The sequence below is a fragment of the Trachypithecus francoisi genome, unplaced genomic scaffold (genome assembly GCF_009764315.1).
Source record: "Trachypithecus francoisi isolate TF-2019V2 unplaced genomic scaffold, Tfra_2.0 Lachesis_group2, whole genome shotgun sequence".
Classification (NCBI taxonomy): Eukaryota; Metazoa; Chordata; class Mammalia; order Primates; family Cercopithecidae; genus Trachypithecus; species Trachypithecus francoisi.
The window spans coordinates 72,093,257-72,120,933 of NW_022681465.1; the positions used below are offsets into that span (position 1 = coordinate 72,093,257).

General features: G+C 46.5%; 1 protein-coding gene across 2 annotated transcripts; it reads right to left on the reverse strand.

Moving 5' to 3' along the window:
* GDNF (glial cell derived neurotrophic factor) lies at positions 1 to 27,621 on the reverse strand. Of its 2 annotated transcripts, none has more exons than XM_033179397.1 (3): positions 27,090 to 27,621; positions 22,219 to 22,395; positions 1 to 3,438 (listed from the first exon to the last, which is right to left on the reverse strand). In XM_033179397.1, the coding sequence occupies exons 2-3, from the start codon at positions 22,367 to 22,369 to the stop codon at positions 2,954 to 2,956; spliced, it is 636 nt and encodes a 211-aa protein (XP_033035288.1). In that variant the 5' UTR covers positions 22,370 to 22,395; positions 27,090 to 27,621; the 3' UTR covers positions 1 to 2,953. The 2 variants fall into 2 exon arrangements, with proteins under 2 accessions (XP_033035288.1, XP_033035289.1); XM_033179398.1 differs by having other exon boundaries at positions 1,436 to 3,438; positions 22,297 to 22,395; positions 27,090 to 27,172.
* Between the last annotated feature and the right edge of the window lie 56 nt (positions 27,622 to 27,677).

The window sequence follows — 27,677 nt, forward strand, 5'->3', positions numbered from 1 at the left end:
GCGATAGAAATGAGTTTTTATTTGTAAAAAGTTACAAAATGATATTGTACAAAAATAAAGTCTGTAGAGAACTTTGGTTGTATAACACAAACGACCGAGACAGATCAGAGAAGTCAGAACTTTCAAACAAGTGCACTCCTTACTGTATCAGAGGGCGATCGCAATGATAAAGAAAAATCACAAACTTTACCCTTTTGTGGATTTGGTAGAGCAATTTGCTTCCATTAAAACCTGCTTGTGGTGTGTAGGTGATGCCGGGAACGAGCTGTCAACACCCATTGGATATTACAGCTTTTTTGGGCAGGGACTCTCCATGGGGAGCTGGTGTGGGTGTGGGACAGTCACTGAGGTTGAAGCCTGGGAACAGTGGCCATCGCACCTGCCAGGGTTCTCTGAATGGGACAGATGCCCCTGGGGCCACATCCAAATTGCACTCCATGAATGACTGGATGGCTGGAGTTTGTCACTGTTTCGAGCAGTCTGAATTCTCAGCAAGATCCCAAGAGAAGGTGAGAGAGAAGGCCTTTCCTCCATTTCCCAGGCAGGCAAGGGGAGCAGAAAAGACAGAGAAGGGCAGAACCGTGAAGAATTTGGGTATTTTCAGGGAAGGGGACGGGATATCTGGTAACTGCTGCTTCTTGTTACTTTGTAAAACTGACATGATTACTTGATGGAGGCCAGTATTTCATTTAATTGCTAAATCTGTCATAGTTTTATGACTAATAGCCATTAAGGTAGTAATAGATTATCTCCTTGATGAAAATCCCTTTTATGAAATGTGCAACAAGCTCTAATATAGGGCCTAGTGTGTCATACGTGTGTTGGCTGCCTGACAAATTCACAATCTAGGGCATGGAGGGGGTGGCTGTTCCCACCCGATGCTTCCTCCCACTCCAACCTCTGTTTTTTTTTTTTTTTTTTTTTTTGAGACAGCGTACTGCACTGTCACTTAGGCTGGAGGGCAGTGGCATGATCACAACTCACTGCAGCCTCGACTTACTGGACTCAAGTGATCCTCCTTCCTCAGCCTCCTGAGTAGCTGGGACCACAGGCGTGCACCATCACGCCTGGCTAATTTTTAAAGTTTCTGTAGAGACAGGGTCTCCCTATGTTGCCCAAGCTGGTCTCAAACTCCTGGATTCAAGAGATCCTCCCACCTTGGCTTTCCAAAGTGTTGGGATTATGGGTGTGAGCCGCTGCACTGGCCCCGATTGCCTTCATTTAAAGGCAGCACACTCTTAAGTATGAGGCTCCGTGTGTGTGGCTGTGGCTGGCCCAGACATGGCTTCCTCAGCACCCTTCTCAGCCATCTGCTCCCCAGGGAACTGTCAGGTGTTTGGGTATATAGCAGCAGCAGCTGTTGACCCCTGGTGACAGCCCAGGAGTTGTACAGGACCTGGTAGACCTTACCTCTGGAAGGCCCCTGTGTCTCCCATGCTGCACTGGGCAGCTGGCATATTCTCGGGAGGGCCGTGGGTGAGCAGGGATGGAGGGAGTCGGTAAAATGGTAGCTACCTGACAGCATTGTTGACATTACTTTTAGGTCAGCATTAAATCCAGGACTACCTGTTAAAAGGAACTGAACCTTTTCTATATATGGTTATGCCTAGTATAGCTAGGTATACATGGAGGGGACTAAGAGCTTAAATATAACAGGAAGTGGAGCCCACAACGTATCTGTTCAGCGATGGAGCAAGGAAGAAATAAAATCAAGCGCCGGTGGTCTTTGAACGCTGCTCCAGGAAAGGGGGCTTGCCTGAGAAGCTAAAAATAAAAACTGGGGAAAATGCTGAAAGCTGGGGAAAATTAATGAGACATTTTCTTAAACAGGTAAAGTAAGTGATTTTTGCCTAGCAAAAAACTTTTTAATACTTTGAAAAGCATGGACCCTTGTTCCCAATTCGAATTTCCTTTTGTCACCTTTCTTTACATTTTGCGAGCACATATACTTTGGCACCTTTGAAAAGAAACTTTAATAAATAAGGGAAAAAAGAGAAACTCATTAGTGAACGGTAATAAATAACAATAACTTAAATCTCAATAAATATCTTCTCTATATTTCTGTATCTGAAACAGATGCATTGCATCGAGTAGCTTCTCTGGTCACTGGTGACCACGCATCAGTGGAGCTGGGTATGTAACATCTGTCTCTCTGTAAACCAACAGGCCCGAAGTGCTCTCCCTGCCCAGAGGCAGTTGGGGGCCTTCCCCGATTCTCTCCTACAAGAATGCTGGCGAAAACCACAACTCATTTCCTGTTTCGAAGGACATAAAGGAAATACCTTCAGGTTTGTGTTTAATCATGAGCACAGCCTTTTTGGTTCCTAGCCAACTTCTTCCCACCCCACACACGGTGATGGAAATCAATCACCAACTGTTGGCAAAAATGCTGGTTGTAGTAAACCTCGGGCCTCGACTTTCAAATGCAAAGGTGATTATCTCTTGTATCTTTGCTTTTTTTTTTCCCTCTCCTTTCCAGGGTATGTCTCCACTGAGTGACAGAAAAATAAACCTCTTACTTTCAGCAGTAAAACGTAATGACAAGGAACAACACCAGGATCCCTGTTTCCCTGGTGTCTTCAGACACATGAAAACAAATCACAGGAGATACACTGGTTTGGTTCAAGTGCATCCGCAGCCGCACTGGTGATCAGTGATAGTGGACCGTATCAGCTGAAACGGTGGCAACAGCCAACCAGGAACATCGGCTGCCATCCTGGAGAATCCAGAGGGCTGTTTTCTCTCTCTCCTGTCCAGTTGTCTGTAGCTCGATCTTCCTCTACCAGGCTCCCATGATGGCTGCCTTCCTCCTCCTCCTCTTCTTCTTCTTCCTCCTCCTCCTCCGCTTCCTTGGTCCTCATCTTCCATTCTGGGCAAACATTTCCTGGGAACCTTGGTCCCTTTCTTTGCACTGTAGCAGGAATGCAATACACAGCAGTCTCTGGAGCCGGAGTCAGATACATCCACACCTTTTAGCGGAATGCTTTCTTAGAATATGGTAAACCAGGTTATCATCTAAAAACGACAGGTCATCATCAAAGGCGGTGGGTCTGCAACATGCCTGCCCTACTTTGTCACTCACCAGCCTTCTATTTCTGGATAAGTTTTTTAATATTTTGTCATATGTTGTCTCAGCTGCATCGCAAGAGCCGCTGCAGTACCTAAAAATCAGTTCCTCCTTGGTTTCGTAGCCCAAACCCAAGTCAGTGACATTTAAATGTATTGCAGTTAAGACACAACCCCGGCTTTTGCCCCTCTGGCCTTTCCGACCTTTTCCTTTGGAATTCTCTGGGTTGGCAGCTGCAGCCTGCCGATTCCGCTCTCTTCTAGGAAGCACTGCCATTTGTTTATCTGGTGACCTTTTCAGTCTTTTAATGGTGGCTTGAATAAAATCCATGACATCATCAAACTGATCAGGATAATCCTCTGGCATATTTGCTGTTCAACAAGAAAAGAGAAAATGGCACATGAGACAACGTGTTCGTTTCAAGCCGTCTTCAAGATCAAAGTGCCCCCCTAAAGTCAGCAAAAATTGGACCCACAGCAAAACTATTAGTCGATTAAGCTACGGGACTGTTGTAATCCCCAAGAACAGAGGCAAAAATGCACAGAAGAAAGATGATTTATTTGGAAGAGGAGACTACCGTGGTGGTGACATACTTCCTCGAAGAAAACAAATCCTTAGAAGCATAGTTTTCATTTGAATAACATCCACCATTTTTAACAAGTCCATACAGGGCTCGCTGTGAGCTGGCCAATCCTCTAGGGGCATTTTTCCTGCCTAGTCACACAACCTAGAGTAGTGGTTCTCAAATGTGAGTGTGCAGGAAAATATCCTGGATATTGACTAGAATGCAGATTATTGGCCTTACCCTTGAAGACAATGAGTCAGTTGGTCTGGGGAGGGGCCAAGGAATCTGCATTTCTAACAAGCCCCAAGGAATTCTAATGTCAAAGATCCACGCACCAAACTTTGAGAGACACCATCTTAGAGGGCGAAAAAAGTGAGGTTTTCCAATATGGCTACCTTTATCTGGAATACTGAGTGCTCCTCCCTGAAACTTGCTTTGATTCTGTGTGGCTGAGTGGGACAAGAACCATTCTGACAGAACAAATGAAGAGCTCAGGAATGCAACTATAGTTTAAAACTTCCTTAAAAATCACTAAGGAACAGGAAAACAGTTTATATTTTACTAACAAAGAGACTAATTTACGCTTCCTTTGAACAGCATGACTTTAACAAAAAAGTCCAGTGATAGAGTAAAATGGCATTTATGTATCAAAGCAACAAAAGAAATGAGATGCTGTCTGTGGATAGAAGCAGCCCTGCCCCCAAGGGTGAGGTCCAGCCTCAGCTGCAGGCTGTCACATGGCTCCCACGGTCTGGCTGCAAGCAGGACAAGAGGCCTATTAGGGAGATCACATGGAGGAAGGATGCGGGGACACTAAGATGTCTGAGACCTTTGGTGAAAGTATGAATCAGCAGTTTCTCCGTGCTTTCTGCCGGATTTCAGTGTTTGCTTTAGCGGATCAAGTAAGAAGAGAAAAGTAACTAATGGAACAATGTAATAAATTTCTAAACAGGGGAAATAAATTCAAACACCTATTTCTTAGGTATTAGGCCTTTTATGTCTCCCTCACCTCATTTTTCAGGTCATTTATTATGTTTAGGATTATAAGTGGCTTAAAGAAATATACCACAGAAGAGTTGTCAGCAAGAGTAAATGTTTTTTGCCAAGATTGTGTTAAAGCACAGAAAGATTACATTATGTCTAACCCATGTCAAATTGTCTTGTCATAAACCTAACCTATTTAATTGTTAAAATATCAGGTATCCATTCCTATAGAACAAAATCTAGCAAAGGCAACTTAACCACGTATGTGTGTAGTGTGTGTGTGTGTGTAATATGTAAAACATACGATATATAACAATGAAAAGACTGGTGACTGGAAGCCATAGAATGCCTGGTTGCTCTCTGAAATTTAGCATTGGCTGGATCGGCTGCACAGAAGTCACAGAGCTGTTTCCACACTGGCTGAAGCCCTGTCACCTCTTGCCTGGATAACTGCAGTGGCCCCTGAACTGGGCTCCTTCATTCTACTCTTACCCACCTTCGATCTATTTTCTACCCAGCCCCCAGAGAGATACTGTAAACGCAGAACATAAACCCCTCTGCTCAAAACCTTCCAATGGCTCTCCATTACTCTTGGAGAAAAAGCCCATATCCACACTGGCTCTAAAGGCCCTACCTGACCTGGCTGCCCCTCTCCTCTAGCCTTTACTACGTAACTCTGACCTCCTCTCCTGCTTCTCCTCTTACTCCCTCCCATCTAGCTACCCTGGCTTCCTTACCATTCCTCAAACACGGGGCTCAGTGTCAGCACCACTGACCTTTTGGGCTGGGTCATTCTTCATTGTGGGAGACTGTCCTGTGCACTGTAGGATGTTTGGCAGCACCCCTGGCCTCCACCCAGGAGAGGCCTGATACGGTTTGGTTGTGTCCCCAGCCAAGTCTCATCTTGAATTTTAGCTCCCATAATCCCCACATGTCATGGGAGGGGGCCTGGTGGTAGGTAATTGAATTGTGGGGGCAGGTTTTTCCTGTGCTACTCTGGTAATAGTGAATAAGTCTCATGAGATTTGATGGTCTTATGAAGTGCAGTTCCCCTGCCTGCCCATGCTCTCTTGCCTGCCACCATGTCAAAATGTGACTTTGCTCCTCCTTTGCCTTCTGCCATGACTGTGAGGCCTCCCCAGCCATGTGGAACTGTAAGTCCATTAAATCTCTTTCCTTTATAAATTACCCAGTCTCAGGTATTTCTTCATAGCAGTAAGAAAATGGACTAAAATAAGGCCTGTAGCATCCCCCATCCTAGTCATGACAGATCAAGGTCATGACTGGATATTGCAAATGTCCCCTAGGGGCAACACCATCCCTTGAGAACTACAGCTCAAACAGTCAGGAACTCAGGGACTTTGTGCTGGCTGTCCCCTCTCCACCTGGTCCCTTGGCCTATAGAGCAATTTGTATTTTACCTGCAATATAGGTAGGCAAAGAATATTAGACTACATGTCTCCCACCCTGTGGCCACTCCCACATCTCCTTCAAGTCTTTGCTCAAATGTCACTGTCCATGAGTCCCACCTGACCTCCCTGTTTAAAACAAGATTCCTCCTCAACCCCTAATCCAGGTACCCCTGCCCTGTGCCTCCCCCTGCACCATAATTCTAGATACATTCTAACACACCATCTAACTGATTTCTTAGGGTTGTTATTTATAGTCTGTCTTCTCTAAAAGAATGTCAACTCCAAGAGGCAGGAACTCTGTCCTGCTTATTCACTGATGGATCTCCAAGTGCTTGAGTAGGCTGTGGAGGCCTACGGTAACTGCTGGCTGAATGAGTTGGGTCATTTTACTAGGGGGAAAGAGAGTTCTTAATTTTTCAAGGGGACACTGGGACTTCAGCTGGAAACTGCATCATTATGAAATGAAATGCTCCAAAATAAACAGCCCACATTACTCAGGAAAGCCACTCTGCCATGAGTGGCACAGTCATTGCCCACCAGAGAGCTCCAAACTGCCTTTCCTCCTCAGCTTTCTGCAGTTTCGCAGCAGCATTAATTCTCAGCGCCCACCTCCCCTGAGTCTCCCAAAGCTCTCTGCTCCCTGAGTAATGCTTTCTTAAGGGGGCCTGGGAAAGCGCTCTTTTCTTTCTCTTTTCTCTCTTTCCCTCTTTCCCTCTTTCTTTTCTCTCTCTCTTTCTCTCTTTCTTTCTTTCGAGACAGAGTTTTGCTCTTGTTGCCCAGGCTGGAGTGCAATGGCATGGTCTCATCTCACTGCAACCTCCAATTCCTGGGTTCATGCGATTCTCCTGCCTTGGCCTCCCACATAGCTGCAATTACAGGTGCCCGCCACCACACCTGGCTAATTTTTATATGTTTAGTAGAGATGAGATTTCACCATGTTGGCCAGGCTGGTTTTGAACTCCTGACCTCAGGTGATTCATCTGCCACAGCCTCCCAAAGTGCTGGGATTACAGGTGTGAACAACTGCGCCCGGCCAAGAGTGCTCTTAATTTGTCCTTTCCTTTGTACTGCTTTCTCACTGAACTTCCTTTAGGAAGTGTTCTTTCAAAAGAAAAGAAAAGAAAAGAAAACAACAACTTTAAATCACTTTGACAGAAACAATTGACTTTTTTTTTTTAAATGAGCTGTTTTAGCTATTAGTAATTTCTTTCAACAATAAGCTAGTAAAGAGGAGATAAATACAGATGTGCCCAGTTTCAAAAAAAAAATGCTTGTATATAAATTGGAACTTATAAAACAGATATATTAGGAGAGACTAATCAAAATACAGAAGAGTCTTCAAATTAAAAAAAAGACTGTTTTACAAAAGGACTCACATCACAGGCTCTATTCAAGAATTCTAAATAGGTCATTAACATTAATTTAGGAACCTGGGCATATAGAAAGTTAAGTTCAATTAACAATTAACTGAAGATTAATCAGAAATGAGGGTAAAACATTACTAAAATTTTAATATAAGCTAATGGGAAAACATTAGAGTCACAGAAGTTAAAATTATTCTGGTTTAGAGACTCATTAATCTATATGTTATATAATTTGTATTACTAGAGTTATAGTAATAAGGATTTGAAGCGGCGCTTATAGTGTTTTTTCTTAGCCCTCGATACTTGGAAGATCTTGAAAAACATTTTTCCTCCTTTTTTAAGATATTTTGACTGCATGGTTTTGTCACAGGCTTTGTTTGCCAGGTAAAATACAGAAAGCCTGATTTGAATTTCAGGTAAAGAGTGAATACACGTCATAGCAAATTTGTCCAAACCCATGGTATGTACAGCACCACGAGTGAACCACAATGTCAACTATGGACTTTCAGAGATATTGATGTGTCAGTGTAGGTTCATCAGTTATAATAAATGTACCATTCTGGTGGCAGATGTTGACAGTGGAGGAGGCTATGCATGTGTAGGGGTAGCGAGTATATGGGAACTCTCTGCCTTCCTTTCAATTTTGCTGTGAACCTAAAACTGCTCTAAAAAATAAAGTCTATTATTTATTTTTTTAAACAAAAGACTTCCTGGCATGTGGCTAATGAAAACTCCTTCCTTTGATGGAAAGTCTCCTTCACCCTTTGTTGCTAATGTGGAAATATTATTTAAGCCCCAAGTTCAGGCCATAGGCAACTCTTATTTAGCTGAAGTTTTGTTTTCCTTCATATTCATGAAAAGTAGAACAAACAACAAATATTTATGCTGAGAAATTTACATGGATATGAATTCTGGAAGGCAGGAAAGGGCAACATTGTATTTTTCAAACTGCAGGGCAAATAGGCCTGCCTGTTCCGACTACATGAGTTCATTCTTAGAGCCAGTCTCAATTTATCCATGCAAGGCACTTGGGGACATTAGGAGCCATACTCCTCTGCAGAGGGTGCTGGGCAGCCTCACTGAGCCTGTCCTTAACTCTTCTGCAGAGGTCTCTCACCCAGCCCAGACAAGAAACTCCTGGTGAGAAGCTGAGATGCCCACAGCTGCCTCTATTTTCCAGGAATTCACTGAGCTGAGGGAAAAGAAGAGGGGTCTGAGTTTGGATTCATTCCCGAAATTAAGACTTACTGGCGCATCTCTGTCTTCATCCCATAAAAGCCTTGGCAGAATGTCAGATACGCAAATGACCCTCATTTATTAACTTTAATTGTGAAATACTTGCAAACCACAAAAGAGGAGCATCATTAAAAAAACAATAGGTCATATCTTTGCTCATTTCCCAGACCTGCTTGGAGGATATATCTTGGAAAACATGTCCATCTAAAAGATAAAGTTTTTGGAAATCCAAAATGCTCAAATGCATTTAAGCTATCCTTCAGAGTGCAACCAAATATTTTGGTATTATTCTATTTAAAATATTTTAATTTTGATGTGTTCTTTGTATAAATAGTGTTACTTAAACAAATGAAACCTTATACTGGGGCACTACTCTGGGAACAAACAATTCATTGCAAAGACTTTGCTGCCCTCGATTATGGGGAAAAAAATAGTAATGCCACCTCAGGAACAAAGGACTGAGATAGTGACTATTTTGTAAAGTCAACTGAATTTTAATAGGAACAAGGCTGAGAGCTCCAAGTCCTCCCTGTAATAGCTGAACTCAAAATTACATAATCTAAAACATTATATTGGTTAAGCTGGCAATAGTGGACAAAGTCTTTTCCTAAAATGCCATATTTGTCTAAAAACAGTACAGGTTAACCGTATTTTAATCAAAGGGTCATTTTAATACTTGTAGCTGGTTGTCCCCTCCTCAGCTTGGTCAGGCAGGGAGTCTAAGCTGACTTTCATTCTAAGTCATCCTAAGTCCCCAACCCGTGGGCCTGAGAGGGAGGTGGCACAAAGTTGTCTATGAGGGACAAAGTGGTGAGGACACAACTCCTTATCCAGAGGGTGGAGGGAAGGTCTTTGAGGCTCAGAAGGACCCAGGAGAGAGGGGCCCTGACCTCAGTACCCACAGTGGTCCTGTCCAGGAGGAGAGGTCTTCCAAGGCCAGGCTTGAGATCTGCATGAGCCGGGCTTGGCTGATGCAGGGGCCCCAGAGAGAAGGCTCAGGGGTTTCTTGCTGTGGGGAGAACAGCCTTGCCACTTTACTATAAAGGGTCCAGCTTCTGTGCCTGGAAGGGTGAGGGCTAAAGAGGCTCACGGGGTGAGCTGCTGCCTAAGCCAAGGCCACACAAGTGAGAGATACATCAGGAACCAGTGCCAGATGGTAGGGCCCAGTTTTGGGATGGGGCAGGAAGCTGAGGATGAGGCCACAGGATGCTGCACCTGTGGCTGTCGAGGTGCAGTGCCATCCATCCTGACATGTAGAGCTTCCTATGAAAGGCTGTCTTCAGACAGGAGGAAAATGGAAAACCCCCTAATGGTGGGAGACATTGAATCTGGTATCCTTTGCCTACCTATACTGCAGGTAAGATGCAAATTGCTCTATAGGCCAAGTGTCTGAAAAATATAGAGATCTCTCTCTGTCTATAAACACATACACATACACATGCATGCATACATATGTGTCTACACACAGAGACACACACAAACATATATGAAAAGATCAACTTAAAATTGATATAACTTCTCAAGAAGAGTCCCAACAAATGTCATTGTTTTGGAATAAGTTATTTTTATCTTTCTATATGATACAAACATGATTTTCTTTCACTAATATTGGAATATCATTACAAGAATCACATGGCTGAGTTTAACCTTAAAACTTTTTGCATTACAAAATTTCATCAGGCTATAACTTAGATAAGGGCTTCCTTGAAGCACTTAAAAAACATGACCAACATAAAGGTGGAATATTGCCTACTTTCACACAACATTAACTTTAAACCTGACAACCTCCATTCAAGGCTAAATTGAATACTATCTCCACTTTACAGCTCGGGAAGCTGAGGCTCAGAGAAGGCAAATATTTGGTGAAGGCCACAGGACTAACAAATGTGGACTTGGTGATTCAGTTTCAAAGTTCAACTTGTTGTCTTTTCATTTTAAAGTAAAAACTCTGCTATCACTGAGCACTTCAAGTCTTGTGGCAGATGGGAATTTACTCTGAGACAAGAGCAAGACATGCTGGTTTCACCTGTACACATTTACCAAAGTCAGCACAGGAGGTGAGAAACACACTTTCTGTTGAAAAATTCAGTATGAACGCTAAGTAGATCCTAACGTTAGGCTGCCATGGGCCACAAAATACAGTAAATTGTCTCCAAGAAAGGAAAAGCCATGCCACTCAGGGGCATCTCTCCCATGTCCTGGTTCTTGCATATCACGCTAAGGCAGCTCTGGCGATTTCCCAGTTAAAACCGGAAAAGCCGCAGCCAGCAAGGCAGCAGATCCAGACAGAGAGGCCCCATCTCCGGAAGCTCCTCCAACTCACGCTGGCACCAAATGACCAGGCCCTTGCTGCAGAGCTGGAGAGAACAGAGGCCCGGATTCCAGTCCCGGGTCAGTCCCTGACCAGCCGCGTGACCCTGGAAGCAGTCGCTTAACCCTTCTGAGGTCAACTCAATGCTCTCTGGGGCCCTTTCCAGCTCCACAGTGCTAAAGTGTGGAGAGTCTAAGTCTTGGCTGGAACACGTGGCCAGACACGGGTTTTTCAGTCACCTCTGCCAGGGAGAAGACCACCTCTGGCTGACACTCCAGCAGCGTTCAGCTCAGCCAGTACCCTCGGGGGGTCCAGGAAACCCCACAGGCGGTATTTCAGAACTCTGCAGTGCTGGACCTCTTCTACCTCTTGGCTCAATGTCTCGGCTACATTTGAAATGATCGTCATCAGTCTTCTCTTAAATCATCAAGTCATCTTCCTGTGCCCTATTTAAGAGAGGTAGAAGATGTGTAGAAAGGACCCTGTATCTGCACCTGAAAGCATCCAGATTCTACTGCGAGGCATTCTTTTTTTTTTTTTTTTTTTTGAGATGGAGTCTGGCTCTGGCGCCCAGGCTGGAGTGCAGTGGCTGGATCTCAGCTCACTGCAAGCTCCGCCTCCTGGGTTCACGCCATTCTCCTGCCTCAGCCTCCCGAGTAGCTGGGACTACAGGCGCCCGCCACCTGCCCGGCTAGTTTTTTGTATTTTTTAGTAGAGACGGGGTTTCACCGTGTTAGCCAGGATGGTCTCGATCTCCTGACCTCGTGATCCACCCGTCTCGGCCTCCCAAAGTGCTGGGATTACAGGCTTGAGCCACCACGCCCGGCCCTGCGAGGCATTCTTAAACATCAGTTTCCATCTGTAAAAATACAGATTGGCCCTCTGACCCCTGAGAGGACACACTACAGCCACACGCTACAACTCCTTCAGTCTCCATCACCCAAAAGTCAAACACTCAAATTACCATCTTCTTCGAACCCCAGTTTTATTCATTTCTGTTTTTTGCCGCTTCAAGTATGCTTAGGTCATCCCCGGCTTATGACTCCAAGGCTAGAATTGCCCACTGCAAGTGGCACAAAATGGATCTGGAGAGCCAATCAGCTTGTCCTTGAAGTCGATCTATGGACTGTCAACTCTTGTTCTTATTTGACCTTCAGGAACCTCTAAAATGTGCAGTCCATGAGAATGGACTCTAACTGTGAGTTCATGAGAATGTTCCAGTTCTCTGAAAAACTTCTGTAAAGTTTTGTCATCTGCTCCTATTTCAAAGTGATGTCTTTGCCACTTATTTGAACTACTTTTTTAAAAAGGCCCATAGATCAGTAAGCACTGAATGCTGATGCATCTTACATTATGTAATGACCTTCCGTGCTTTCCTATTTTGGACACGGAATTCATCTAGTGTTTGATAGACCGTCCTGATCATAGGCTGCTGTTGGGTTAACTTTCAGGAGTGTCCACAGCATCTCTTTTCCTAAAAACAATTACCAGCTGAGGCAATTTACTAAGTCATTGTGACCATATCCAGAGCTACCAGTGCATTCTCTTTAGGACCAGTGGTTTGTTGACAGAAAGGCATGACATCAGTTTATTTGAAAAGTATTTGCGTTGTAAAAACACCAGTGTTTTGTTGTTTTAAAAAAGCATTTCTGGATTCTCTCAAGGCAGAAGAAAAAGACCAACCAGAATGCAAAACACCTTAGAATATAGAAAAAGGAGCTGTACTTTGAAAAGCCACTTTGCCCATCAAAATGCCATCTTATTTACTATCTCTACCCGCTTTGAATGACACTGCACATACTACTTGTACTATATCCTAAACTGTTATCCTACAACTCAACTAAGAAAATTTGTAACAAATGGACTGAAAATTACTCCATGAATATAAACAGCCAGAAAACCCCACTCAGGGAGAGACAGACAGTAAATTCCTTTGTTACTCAGGTTCTGATCACCTTGCTCTGGTTTCTATGTATGTGGTCCATGCTTTTATTATAGTTATGCTAATAATTTTACAGTAATACAGCATGGTGCCCCTGGGTGGAAAGTGTCCATTCTTCAGCTTTTAAGTCAGGAAAACACCCAAGAGGGTGTTCATTTGTTGCTAATCCATGAACACCTGGTGTGAGCTAAAAGCACTCCAGAGTCAGTAATAAACACCCCAAGCTAATGAGCACACACCAGGAGCTCTGCTGCTGCCCTTATAAAAAACTTAACGGGGAAGGGTGAGAAAGTTACCCTGTAAAATTAAGTGCACAAAAAGCCACTAGGGCAAATCATCCCTGTGGTGTTATCAGAGGCAGGTGGCTGTGGGGGTGGTGGAGTCTCCCCTTTCTTCTTTCAGCGAAGCCCTGCCCCCAGCCTGAGAGGCTGCAGGACCCTGCAGGATTCTGCACTCAGCGTCCCTCAGCTCTTCCCAGGGGACCCACTGAGCAGTGGGTAAAAGGCCTGTAAGGGTCTCAGTGATTTGAACAAGAAGGAGGGACTAAGAGAAGATGAAAGAAATCTTCTTTATCATTTGAATTTGTTTGGTAGATTCCTGTGGTCAGATACAAGGAGGGAATTTCTACTCACAGTGAGTGAATTTACGGGAATCTCAAAGACTCTTCAGGTAATGAGATATGGTTATCATTCTAAAACAACTTTATCTGCCAAACCCATTCCCAGATTTTTTTTCCTTGATGACTTTTTGATGCAGTCAGAAGAGTGACATCTGAGTGTTGTGGGCTGGCAGGAAGTGATCTTGTGCAGTGGTGACAAGTGTGAGTGCTGGACTCAGGCTGCCCTGTGTCCAGACCCTGGCTAAGTTGCTAACCCTGTAAGTCTCAATTTCCCCATCTTTCAAATGGGGCTAGTCACAACTTTACCTTCAGGTCAAAATTAATATGATAACATAAGAAAAGATTTCAGGTCAGTTCCTGGTCCACAGAAAGTATTTCACAAATGGTGCCTCATGTAGGCCAATATGGTTGCTGCATCTGGGACCTTCCTTCAGCAATATTTGCACAAAAGGCAGCAGCGCAAAGCCAACTCTGCGGTCTCTAGACAAAGCAAGATTGCCCAACAGGGGATCCAGACACTTGTCCCTACTTAGTCTAGCATATTCTACAGAGGAGAGACTTCTGTGCAGGGCCTGGAGCCCCTGGCATGGTGGGTTGTGGGCAGAAGCCACAGGCCTGTCTTGGGAGGCTGTGCAAGCTCTCCTGTGCTCCTCAAAATGCCTGACAACTAAACACGCAAATGTCAGCTGACTCCGGAGCCCGTGAGGGATATCTTTGTGTCCACTATGGCTTAGAGCAGTGTCTTCAAACTGAGGCAACTGGCCCTCTGGGGGCACATGAAGACTTTCTGCAGTGCCTATGGGTGGTTGAAAGGGAATCCGTGTCCATTTCCTCAATTTCCACACGCGCCGTGTCCTAAAACGTCTGGTCTGTCTGCGGATGTTTCTGCTGTGGTTCTCCTTGCCCATGTCCCCTTTTCCAATCCTCCTTTGTCCTTACTGAGAGATGGTGTGCTTCTCACCCATCTTGCCATTCTATCGTGGGGCCTGTCCCGGGGATAAACACCTTCAGGTGCCATACAAAGGCATTCATGCATGAATGGCTCCTTGGGACAAACTGATATTGGGTGCCTCCTGATGTGAGGACACAGTGCCATGAATATGATATTCCAAGGATGTTTACCTAATCATGTGGAAATAATCAGACAGATCTAAACTGAAGGGCAGTCCGGGAAACAGCTGGCAAAAGGGCCCAGAGTTTTCATAAATGTCAATGTCATGTGGAAAAAAAGACTCGTGAATCATTTTAGATTAAGGAAGTATAAAGATACCAGACAGTCAAATGCAATTTATGGTCCTGGGTTTTTTTTTTTTTAAAAAAACAAAACATAAAGGACATAATTGCTACAAGTGGGGACATATGAACACGGACTATCTGTTGGATAACAGTATTATATCCATGTTAAATTTCCTGAGACTGATAAATGAATTGTGGCTATATAAGATATTGTCCTTGTTCTTAGAAGGTACATACTGAAATATTTAACATTCTGATGTTTGCAACAAATTCTCAAGTGGTTCAGAAAAAAATGAGGCAAAATGCTAAAAAAGAGGTTAATCTTATTGAAGGATATATGGGTGTTCATTGTACTACAACCACTTCCAAAGGGAGATAATTTTGTGAATAAACCAAGAAATCCTGAAGCAAGCTGCTCCATATTTCCTCCTGGTCAGGCCCCTTCGGAAGCCTCAGTGCCTTCTCTGCTTGTCTGACTGTTCACCTATCCATCTCTTTACCTTACAATTGGGATCCAGAAATATGACAGTTGTCATGGGGTGTATGTTAACATGTACATTTGAATTGAAAATGGAGTCAGACCTTTCCTGACCAAAAAGCCAATTGATTTGGGCTGATTAGTTTGATCGTTTTCCATGAACTGAATAAGCTACATATACAGGTGCAAAGTTTTGCCAAAAGAATATTTAAAGCATATATTCAGTTCCTGAAAGGGCTAGAAATGACATCTAGTATAATTATTTAAACCTATGATGAAAAATTTTAGAAAGCTTCAAAGTAGATAATCGTTTTTCAACATTCTTATTTGCAGGTTTGCAGGCAAAAAAATTGCAGGCAAAAACATATTGTTTTAAAACCATGCCTTTCTGCTTCAATTATGTTATCAAAGTTATGCAAAAGTGGGTTTTGCCTCTACTGAGCTAATCAGTTGTTTCCCAGTGGTGACCTAAGTCTACTTACGCATACTCCTGTTCCCACTGAGGCTGTCGCTCTGACACTTGTGCAGTCACACTAGGTTCCCATGTGGATGCCATCCCCTCGCTGGGCAGTATGGGAGTGATCTGAGAACTAGAGTCTCCCGCAAGGCTTCCCGAATGCTGTCTGCCTACCAAGCACTTGAGGAGACCTTGCTTTGTTGCAAAGAGTTAGGGAGCTTCTCTCATTGCAAAAAGCATCAATATTATAGGAATACTTAGATAAATTCATGTTTCTCTTCTTAAAACATCCTGATCTGGACTTTGAAGTAGTCATTAGTAATACAGGCTTAAGCCTACCACAGCCCAAATGGAAAATTTAAAAGGGCCTAAAGGAAATTTGATAGTCTCTGCTTTTCCTTTCTCTTTGCTTGCTTAATTTTCCTGAAAATCTGTGTTTCAGGGTTAGCGAGTGCATTTTTAAGCAAGCCAAATGTCTGTATTTTCTTAATCCACTAATGTGCACACACAGTCTGTGTAAAGTCAAGACATATTGGGTTTTGGACCAAAACGCTGAGGTTTAAATTCTGGTTTCACCACTTACTAGGTTTGTGACCTGGAACAACGCTCTAGGTCTCCTTTCTTCACCTGTCAAATGGGGATAATAATATCTCCTCTTGTATTGTAGAGCTCAAACTTACTTGATTTCAGGACAAGAACTGTGTTCATGTTCATCATGTGGATAGTTAAAAGGTGCTAGGTCATTAACTTTTATATTAAGTGTTTATTTGCAGCTATTCACTTACTTGGGGCTAATAGTTTGATTCAATTGTGCCTATGTCTAGAACATTTTAAAAAATAAGAGCACAATACCTCAAAATGAAAGACATGCTTATGGCATAGGCCCCACTCAAAAGCAGTCTGGGTATTTAGGTAACTTCTGCTGCAAGACAGCTTTGAAGCAATACCCCCCCTCTGCAGTCACCTGCCTGCTCCATGGGTGACTCACTGCTATCAAAAACAGAGCAAATACCTTTTCCTGAATTTTTTAGCGTCACACAATCTGCAATCACCTATCAAGACATCTTCAATTTCCCACCACTTCTTAGCACCTCTTTCTAGAACTTGGAGACTGGTCTGTCCTCCTCCTTGTCCCTACCCCACATCATGGTCACAAATTTTCCCATGCTACTCTCTAGTATGGAAGGTCCCCCTTTCCTTTTCCCTTCCTTTCCCAACACCCATCTTTCAAGTGCCAGGTCAAATCCTCCCTCTTCCCTGAAGTCGTCCCTGCTGTGATCCCCAAATCCCAGTGAGCTCACTGCTAGGAATTTTTACCACGCATGCGTACAGCTCACCTAAACCCTACGCAATAGACATATCTATCTGAGTGACATTCTATTCACCCATCCAGCCATCTGCCCATCCACCTAGCAATAGTTTACAACTAGATCACCAGCAACTTTATTTGCAAATTTAGCCTTTTTGAGACTGCATGGCACCCAGCACATGAAAGATATTTAGTATTTGTTTCCTGATTGAGCTCAAGTGATTAACTAAAAAACAAGTATTTTAATCAAATGAAGGTGCTATGGGTCACAAGCGCTAAATAAACAAAGAACAAAGAGATGTTAGCAGGGGAAAATATCAGGGAGCTTTAATTTTTATATCTGTTGAAGAAGAACCTGTTGAGTACATTGCTTACGCCCTGGGTCAGCCTGAGATCCTAAGACTGGCAAAATCAATTTAAGCCTTAAATAGATGTCTCTAAACAGCAACAGTTTGAAATAGGTTTCCAGACTGGGACCAGAATGAGAATGTTGGTCTCAGATCTCAAGTAAAGAATCAGTGCCTCCTACAAGAGTCTGATGTGCAATTTTTTGATTCCAAGAGACCCTTCCCAAGTGGCAGAGCGCCTTTCCAGCTTAGGTAGTTACTTTGTTAAAGTATTGTCCAGTCATACAGTACCTAAGCAATAAGACACAATAGATACATGGTGCTTGTTTATTCTAAATTCTATATTTCATAACATTAGATTTGAAAGCTTAACATTTACCCAGTTTGTTGTACTAGAAGCTTGCTTGGCTCTATAGAGGTGGTCTCACAGTTTACTAAGTTTTTTTGCTAGGGTTATGAAACATCTTAAATTAAATATCCAGCTGGGATCATTTACAAAGATACGCTCCATCTCTATACAGGTAGCCTCCAACTCACAACCCTCTTATCACTTACACAGAAAGATCCTACCTTGCCTTGCCTCCCTCCTTCCCATGAGGGAAGAGGTCTCCCTAACATAACCACGGGAGTTTGGTCAGAAAAATTCCACTGGAAATATGTGGGCTTGGAAACTGGGGAAGCGACGGAGCTGTGAAACCTGGGAAGACTCAGGGGCAGCTGACCCAGGGGCAGAATCCCAGGCAAGCCTGGCCTGCCTACGTGCTGGCCAACCAATAATAGGGCCCAAAATAGCCTGCCCACAAGGCCTGCATTTCTTTCACTCTCCGTACTCTGTTGTGCTGCTGAAATCCCACTATTTAGAGCAGCATCCTGGCAGATGTCACAGCGGAAGAAGGGAGTTCACTGGGTGCCCAAGGAGGGGCCATTGTAAGTAGGAGGGTGGCAAATGACAACTATGATCCCTATTTATGGAGCAGAGGCTTTACAAAGCAATACCCTCACATCAGCCCATGAGACTGGTTTACTATTATGCCTGTTTTACAGGGGAGAAAACCGAAGCTTAAGGGATGTTAAGTAACAGCTCAATATCTCAGTGAAGTGGCAAGGCTGGGGTCCAAATCCTAGTCTGGTCTGAATGTGTTACCTTGAGCTCTTGCCTGCTGAAACCTCCCTGATTTGTTCTGTGCCCTCCTTTTGCAGATTATAGGATATGGCCCCCAGGGCAGAGACTCTCACTTAGTAATATTGTGAATGACAGTTCAGTTATATTGTGGTTTACATAGGCTTTTGTGGGCTAGCCTGAAAACTTGATAGCTTAATTTAAAAAATTGTTCCCATAGGAAATTTTGTGAACTGCTATCAAACTGGTAGAATATAATCCCATTATATTATACTAAATTGGGAATTACTTGTGATTACAACTTAACAATGCTCAATGTCATTTTAGTTGGTTTCCAGTCACACAAAAAATTCAGCCCACCTTACTGGACTGAGGTTCTTTCACGTTAATTTTTTTCAAACCACCATGCATGGACATTTACTAGAAGGTATGTTCCATGAGGGCAGTGACTTTTGTTTATTAGGTGTATCAAGGTATCCCTAGCACTTAGGACAGTGCCTGGCATAGACAGGCACACATGTAACTATTTGGTGAATATATATGTGCATTTAGATGCAAATTTTTAAAACCACATGTATTTCATGCTTTTACTTATTAAATACATTTAGAGTTAAGATAGGGAATATGACTATGATGAACTAACCTTCAATAAATTCAAACAAGCTTGTGCACCATGGTCTAAGTCATTAGTTCAAGACCTTCCTCCTATACAAAGTATCCCCCCCTTCCCATATAAAGTACATTTCAGTAGTTTGGGGGAAACTCTGTTCCCAGCTTCAGACCTGCCTCCTGTGATCATGGAACTGTGGCACATTATAGACGAGTTGCTTTGCTTCTTTAGGTTTCAGGACTAGAGGGGTTTCCTTTCAGCTTGAAAATGCTATGACATTTGCAAGTTTCAACTTGCAGATTCCTCATGCCCGCTCTAATTGCCCTTTGGAAACTGGCAAAAAGCAAAATACTGGCAAAAAGCAAAATAAACGAACAAAGACAGCCAAAGAGAAAAGTCTTGGGTAGCCCAAAAGTCAAGTCACAAGTCCTTGAGTTTAGACAGGCTAGAAGTTGCTACAGGAAGCAGTCCTGGGCCATTTACTTTACAACCGGCCTCTAGGCAAACCCATTGGCCAATTATGAATTCTATTCAGTTATCTCACACTGAGGTCATACTAGGAATAGAATTCTGGATGTTTCATTTACATTGGAACCAGCAGAACACATGCAATCTCAAAGGTGAGTGTGCAAACTATATATCCTGGTCCTCCTGTGAAAAGCACAGGATGACTGTTAATGTGGCATGAAAGTTCTTTTGCTCAATCATTAAGTTATAAGTATTTGGATGGAACTAGAGGAATCAGAATTTACGATACTTTCTATTTTTAAATGAAATGTGGTGACTTAATGTTTTTCTACATAAGCCTTAACCAGTTGCACCATGTACAGTGCAGGATATAAATGTCAGCACTGTGACAGGGGCGTGTTGACACTGGTTCAGTGTTCAAAGTCTGCATACTGTCATTATTTTGCCTTCCCTGCACTGACAGCTTGCTACCGAATCAAACATACCTGGAAAGAAGTCAATTTGGCTTAGAATGCAGCTCAGTTTCTCTTTGGGAATGTTTCTTTTTCAGGTTTCCTCTAGGATCTATTAGATCTTCTCTAGACAAAACACAATGGGGTGTGTTCTGCTGTTCAAATGTAAATAGAGTAGTGAGAATCTTGTTGACTGATGGCATAGCATCAATTTTGGAAAAGGGAAGCAATCCTTCTTCCCCACAACATGCCCTCGCCCCTGCAATCTGTGCTAACTCACTTGCTTTGTGACTATTTGTACCTTATATGAACCAAAGATTTTCTTGGGTATTATCAAGCTGTAGTGGCTCAAGTCTGCTTGCACGTTAGACTCATCTGGGGAACACCTAAAAACTCAGGTCCTGGGCCACACCCCAAACCAAGCAAATCAGAATCTCCTGGGGTGAGACCTAGCATCAGTATTCTTTAAAGTTGCCTAGGTGACTCCAATCTCTTCTTAGGAGACTTCCCAAAGGACTTTAGGACAAGCATAAAGGCCAAGGGGCAAATCTTATAGCCACTGGCATTGTGGAGTAGAAAGGCCTCTTTTTATGGTACAGTTACAGACTATTCATTGAGCTCTAAAGTAACTTGCCCGAAAGTCACAGAGTTACTTGAAAGCAGAGCCAGGAGCCCGAGCCAGAATTAAATGAACCTAGTTAAACAGGGCACTAATATGGCAATTAAACCTCCATGAATTAATCAGCTTTGTAATCAGGCACAGTCGTTTTTCTCTTGGCAATGTCTGGGTTAGAGAACTATTATCTGCCACTGTGTCCCTGTCCCTCTCGTCTAGACCGTTTCAGTGAATGAATAGCCAATTTTGGAAGACCTGGCACTAAGGGGCATTTTTAAGTTTCTGTTGGAGGAACATTTATATACACTAAATTTGTGATGGAAATAAAAGCCTCTAAAGTAGGTTTATACAGCTAATTGATAGACACTCTTGGAACAGGTACTTTAGTTTCAAAGGATTAACCATGCTCCCTAACTTACTTCTGAAGTCTTAATTTGCCTTTAAAAAAACTCCACTTTCTGTCTTTCTTGGGACTTGTGGAAGAAGTGCTTTTGTTGTTATAATTAAGCATAAAATAAACATATTGCATTTACTAGGTTGTTTCCTAGCCAAGGCCACTGGCTTTGGGGGGCTGAGTGCACAGCTGACTATTGCCGGACTACTACTGTGGTTATGACCATAGTAAGTTTCAAGCGCAAAGTAACTAGAGGGATAATTCTGGGGGTGGGGTTAGGGAGGGAAGAGTAGCCAGGGTGGTATCCTAGTTACATACAGCTCATTCCTGCTTTATTTTGGGGTTGTGTGAAATTTTCTATTGCTATCTTTGTTGACATTATGCCTCTGCAACAGCCTCTATCACATGTAATGTAGCATCTCTCACTTCATGCAACAAGCTTCTGAGGAGCGAGGGAAAACGAGATCACATCACAGCCCATACGCCCTAATTGACTTGCTTCTAAAACATGTTAACTTTTGAGAGGTAAATCACAGACTTATTTTCTAATAAGAATAACCTGGGTTTTTTTTCTCAAGAGTTAGCATTGTCACACGTGGAGTGAGCTACAATCTTTGTCCCTAGTCCCAGCCAGCACTATTTATGGTTAAGTCTTTCTAGAACCGGAACTTTACAGAACAGAGGAACTCTTCTGAACAGATTTGACATTACCCAAACGCTTGTTCTGGAAACGGAGGCCCTTCGGTGTTTTCTCTGCCTCTGGCTTGCTTTTGTGAAAAGTCGGCCCTCGCCTTGCAGCCGCAGTTTAGGATGAAAGTGCAATAGTTTTCAGAATTAAGCACAGCCAGGCACAGTCACACAGATAAAGGGCTTTGGAATAAAAGAAAAACTGGAGTGTGTATAGATGAGGAAACAGAAAAGGGGACAGCTGTGTGTGTGTTTCTGAGGTGGTGGTGCTGGTGGGGAGCATATTTGTTCATCAGAATGCTAAAGGAGCAGCATAAAAATTCCATCCCCTCTGTGCTGGGCAAACCAGCGCGTGTCACTTTCACGCAAGGCGTGTGGGCAACAGTGGGCAGCCAGGCACCCCTGGGGGCTTCAGCATCCGCACTGCTTGCCCTCGGGTCGGTAGGCCACACAGTCATCGGGCTGGCTTGGGGTACGTGCGGGCGTGTGGGGGTGCGAGGGGGTCCGCCGGCGGCCCCCCCCGCGGGGACGGAACGGTTCTTACAGTCACTGCTCAGCGCGAAGGGCGCGCGGCGGCGGCCGAGGGAGCGGTCTTCGGCGGGCGCCTCGGGAGGCCTCTTACCGGCGGGCAGCGGGAAGGCGGACGCGGTGTGGAGCAGCACCAGGCAGACAGCCACGACATCCCATAACTTCATCTTAAAGTCCCGTCCGGCGGCGGCACCTGCGCGGGCAGGCGGGAGGTGGGGAAGAGAACCGCAGAATAGCACGTTAAGTCTGGGCTCCCCGCGGGTCCCTGAGCCCCTCTCCAACCTCATCACCGCCCTCCTCCGGCACCGCTGCAGGCCAGAGGCTTCCCGGGCACTCCTGCCCTCCTTGCAAGTCCCCAGTTCGCTTCGCCCTCCTCAGTGCGCCCCAGGAGCAGCTCGCACTCCTGGTTCAGGTTGCAGCTGCCCTTCTCCACCACCCGGTCTTAGGGGTCACCCAGAGTCTCAAGCAGGGCTGCTGTCCCTCCAGTTAACCCCCCATCCCCACCACCACGATTCCTGTCCGGTGCCCTCTACTGGTGCGCAAAATCCCCCATTCCTGAGGGGCAATCGGGTAGTTCCCACCCTGCGTCCTCCACCCCAACCAGAGATCTCCCCTTCTTGTCCAGGTAGCTCCTATAGGCCCCGGAACCAGTCCTCTGCCCAAGCAGTGACCGGTCTTTCTCTTTGGGAATAATATCAAGCGCACTCCCCTGCCTCGGGTCCCGACCGGGCTTCTGGCTACTCGAGGGTAGGCTCGGGGGTACCACTCACTCCGCCTGCCGCCCACGCCTCATTTTTCCCACCTAAATAGGTATTCTGTTGCCAGAGCAAGATTAGCGGGGACTTGGAGACTTTTGGCCAGTATGGGATATCTGAGTTAAGTTACTTAACTTTCCGAAGCACTGATTCTATTTAAAATACTCGTCCCACCTCTTAAGGTTATGAACATTAAATCACGCATGGAAAGCGCTAGCGGAACATGTAGTAAGAGCTCAATAAATGCTTTACCATTGCTGTTAGGCAAAGACTGCATTTGTCTTGAAAGTTTTAATCCTCCGTGGTATACTCGAAAACCCTTTCTTGATTGGATTTTTGCACCTTTGAGAGATGAGATTCTGCCCGTAATCCCTTCCCCTCCCAGAGGAGTCGCTGGCTCCCCGCGCTCCCGTCACGCCTGGACGACTGTACCCAGTCTCCGACGCTTTGGAGGTGCTCTGGCATTAGAAGGCCTAGACCGTGGTATGGCGCAGAGTAGGGGGTTCAGCTCTTTTCAGCCCGAGGTGGGCTCTGTTTGGCTTTTCAATCCTCACTCCCCTACAAAGGAGGGCCGCGTGGCTGAGGGTGGGGGAGAAAAGGGGGCTGTAAATTCGGGGGACAGTTCCAACCAATGAGACAGGAAAGAACCGAGGCATCTTGGGGCGCAGTGTTATCCAGTGCCTTCCTAATCCTAGGATTCCAGTCTCCAGGGGACTAGTGACCTAGAGAGAATCTCCTCAAGTGGAATCTGCGAGATTCATGCAGTCGATTATCCTTTCCCCTCGACCCGCTCCATAAAACGGATTCTTAGGAAAAACTCGATTTTTTTTCCCATGCGAGAGAGAAATGTAGAAACCAGGTAAATGCAAAAACCTCTGTGCCTTTCCTAGCCACTAGTTCATAGGCACCCCCGCCTCCATTCCAGGGTTCCAGTCCTCATCTCTACCCGGAACCCCAGCCCCTGTCCCGGTGTAGGCAACCCGGGGAAGCCTTTAATTCAGCCGCCACCTCCCACCTCTGCAGAGATGAATGCATTTTTCATCCCCTGAGCGTCTGTTTGTTCGCTATACAGCTGTTGGGCTCGAGAGGGTGTAGGGACTAGAAACTCCTAGTGACTTGCAGCACCCAGCGCCTCTTGCCTCGTGGGCTGGTCTGCAAACTCGGGAAAAAGCTAGGTTCCGGGTCGCGACGCGCAGACACAGGAAAACTACACCAGGCCGTGCAAAATGAGCCCAGAAAGGTACTTTGGCAGCTACGACCCGAGGAACGCGAGCCGCCCCCCCCCCAACACCCTCGCCGGTGCCAGCTCCCGGGTGCGTGCGAAATGGCTGGCGGTCAGACCGCAGGAGCATGGAGGCGCGGGGTTAACGCGCCATTCCAAATCGCGGTGCCCGCCAGCAGGAAGCCACAGAGGCACCAGATTTCCCTTCCGTCTTAAGAGGGTTTTCCCTTTTTTCCTGCCTGGCCGACGGAGGGCTTTTTAAATTGGACGTGGAGATCCTCAATTAGAAGTGTGGCGAAGTTGGCAAAAGACGACACAGTGGAAAACTCCCCGCCTCGCCAGAGGCTCCCGGCAGCGGTTCCCGCCCTCGGCCGAGCGCCGCCAGCGCCACGATCGAGCTCCCCCTCTTCCCCCCGGACAGGGAGGGCGCATTCTTCCCTCTGAGCGCCGCCGGGACCGGCTCCAGTCCGAGCAGCTCTTTAGTTCCCGGTATTTGCTGGGCGGGGGAAAACGGGGGAGGTTCTAGGGACTCGACACACAGCGTCTACTAGGACGTGTTTCTCAGAGTCTGTGTGGGCTCCACCCCTCGGCTTCTCAGTTTGTCTCTCTATCGCTTTCCCAGAACACATCTACATCTGCCCGACGCGTTTCTCCTCAACCATGGGCCTTTGCCCGCGGTGCGAACTGCTTCACGCGCCGCCACGTGCGAGAACCAAGCTCTGCTCCTGAAGTGATGGGGGCTCTGCTTTGCCAGGTAACCCCGCACCGTTTCTCGTGCCTGGCAGGCTGGTCCCCTTCTGGGTCCGGGACCACCACGCTCCGGCAGGGCAAAAGCAGCAGGCCGCGGGCGCCGGCACCTGGTGGGTCCCCGGGCCTGGGGAGGCAAGGACGCCCAGGAAAGCCACAGAAGTGCTCCCAAAAGCAGCCGCTCGCCGCGAGGCATTTCTGAGTTCCCCGCAGCAGGGGGCACCAGAAACCATCTGAGCCGCGTCACGCCCACGCGGCCCAGAGGCTGTGTTATCATTTTAGTTATAAAACCGGAGAACCATCACTCCCTCTACAAGCCTCCCGAAATCCTATTAGCCCGGGGACCTGTGAAGGTCCTTACCGGCATCTCTGCTTTTCAGGCTCCCACCCCTCGATTCTCGCTGGTTTTCCTCTCCCCACTTCACCTGAGCGGGTTTCTTGGCAACCTGCTTTTAGACCATCCCCCACCCTTCCCCGCGTCACCGTGACAGCTTCGCAGGAGGCAGCGCTCCCGCCGTCAGTGCCCCCGCACCTTCTTGTGCCTGGCAGGCTGGGAGGTTTGTTTGGGCTTTGCCTTCAAGATCCAGGTCTCAGAGAGAGAAAGAGGAGGCGGTGGGGCGGGGAGACGGGTTTGCTATAAACTCGAGGGTTTTTTTTTTTTTTTTTTTTTTTTTTGGCGTGGGGAGGTAGAGACAGAAATTGCTGGAAGATCTATTGCTTTTCTTAACTATGCTTCGTGTCCTTCACTGACAGAGGACTTATTCTCCCCTTAATCCCCCATAACTGCGGGGCCCAAGATGAGGGAGGGAAAAAGAATTTGGGACACTTCTCGCAGGCCAACTGGGAAGGGGGTCTGACTGTTTAAAATGCGAATTCCAGGTCCGAGAGCACCCGAATTGCTAGCAGGAGAGGGCTAGGGACACGGCGGACTTCCCAGAGATCGGACACTTGTTGCTTGTTGAAAAGGCGCCACCTTCCCTGCCAAAGCGAAGGCGCAGCGAAACAGTAAGAGTTTGGTAGAGGCCGGCTTTGACGGCTTTGCGGGATCTGGTGCGTGAGAGAGGATGGAAGAAACATCTCTTCCTTGAAATACTTAAGCGTATATTCCAAATGCTGAGCAAGAGTCGAGCGCGTTCTAACATCGCAGCAGGGGCCGGAAGACTTTTGTCCCCGCCTATGAGCAAAAGTGTTGCGAGCTCATGGATGGGTAAGCCCTCGGAGACGCGCACATCAGTCCTGGCGGCTGATTCTACCAAAGCCGAAACTAGCTGGGCGCCAGGAGGCTGGCGGGAACCCGCGGAAGTCCATTTCCAGCCCGAAGAGGGTTGGTTTTTCTTAGTTGGGGCAGGAAACAAACCACCAGCGCGGAATTAGCCTCGAGATGGTGTAAAGTAGTGGCAGTGGTGGTGGGGTGTTATTGGAAGGCGGCACAGAGTACAGGAGAAGAAGGAGTCATTAAAATAATAACCTCAGTGGCCTAGTGGAGTCTCAAGAATATGTTCGGGACTGAGATTTGAGTCCAGTACTGCCAAGAAAGCCCTTCTCCTAACCTCGACGGGGATGGTTAGTTGGGGTGGAGGGCGTTAGGAACGTGCAGGCAGCCAGGTGAGGAATGTAGCTTTGCCCGACCTCGCCCGGAGGAGGTGAGACCTCCATTTTTAGGTTCTCAGCACCTTTGTAGCAGCCCCTCCCCGGGCCTGCGCTTTGCCTTCGAACAGATCAAAACAAGCTCAATAGTAAGTCGCACCCTTGGCAATGATAGTATCTCTGCTGGTCCAGAGAGGATACTTTTCGACGGCGGTGGGTTCGAAGATGACCCAAGCCCTGAATCGTTCTGTGACTTGACGGAAGAGCGCCTCGCCGAGTCCGGGAAGGAAACTGCCTCTCTTGGGCATTCGGGGTCCAGGGGCATCTGGGGCTCCAGAGATCTTTGCCCACGTGGAAAGGGCAACATACTCTTCCGAAAGGCCGGCCTCTCTCCAGTTCTACTTTTCTCTCTCCTCGCATAGCTTAGGCTCCCTCTAGTCTTTCCACTTTCTACTCTCACCCCTTGCTCTGGGGTCCAGACGCACCCCTCTGACTAGGGCACCCTTCAGCCAGCCGCACCCGCCCGCGACGCAGACACCACCCTCTCCCTCCTTCCCGGCCCGCTCCCTCACTTACCTCGGATCGGATCTCCGCAGACCCCAGGTTGGACATTAATTTCAGGTGCCCCAAGTCCCAGCCAGGAGACCCATCCGGGCTGATGGCTGGAGCGCGGAGCCCCGCCCAACAGGTCAGGGACAAGAGTTCGCAATCCTGGGGTCGCGCGGGGCAGCAAGAGCGCCCTGGAGGCGGCAGCCAAGACTCCCGCCTCGGTCGCCGCGAACAGCGCGAGGGCTGCCGTCAACTCTCTCGCCTGCCCCCCGCACCCCCAGAAGCCGAGGTCCGAGCAGCCGCCGCTGCTTTGGGTGGGGGGGAGGTGACAGGGCTGCGCGCGCCGCGCTCTTGGCTGGGGCTGCGCGGGCCCGGGGCGCTGCGGGCTGCTCAGCTGCAGCTGCGGCGCTCTGCGCCTCCTCTGGGCGCACTGCCTGGGAGCACAAGACGGGCTTGTCTGATGCTGCCGCGGGAGCTGAGGTCTTGCCTGGAGATCCGAATGAGACACCACGTCAACCGGTGCGGGGAGTCCCGTGAAGACATGAGGGCGCCAGGAGCGCAGGCTGGTCTTCTAGAGCCCGGGCTGGGGGGCCGGGAGCCGGGGTGGGGGAGGGG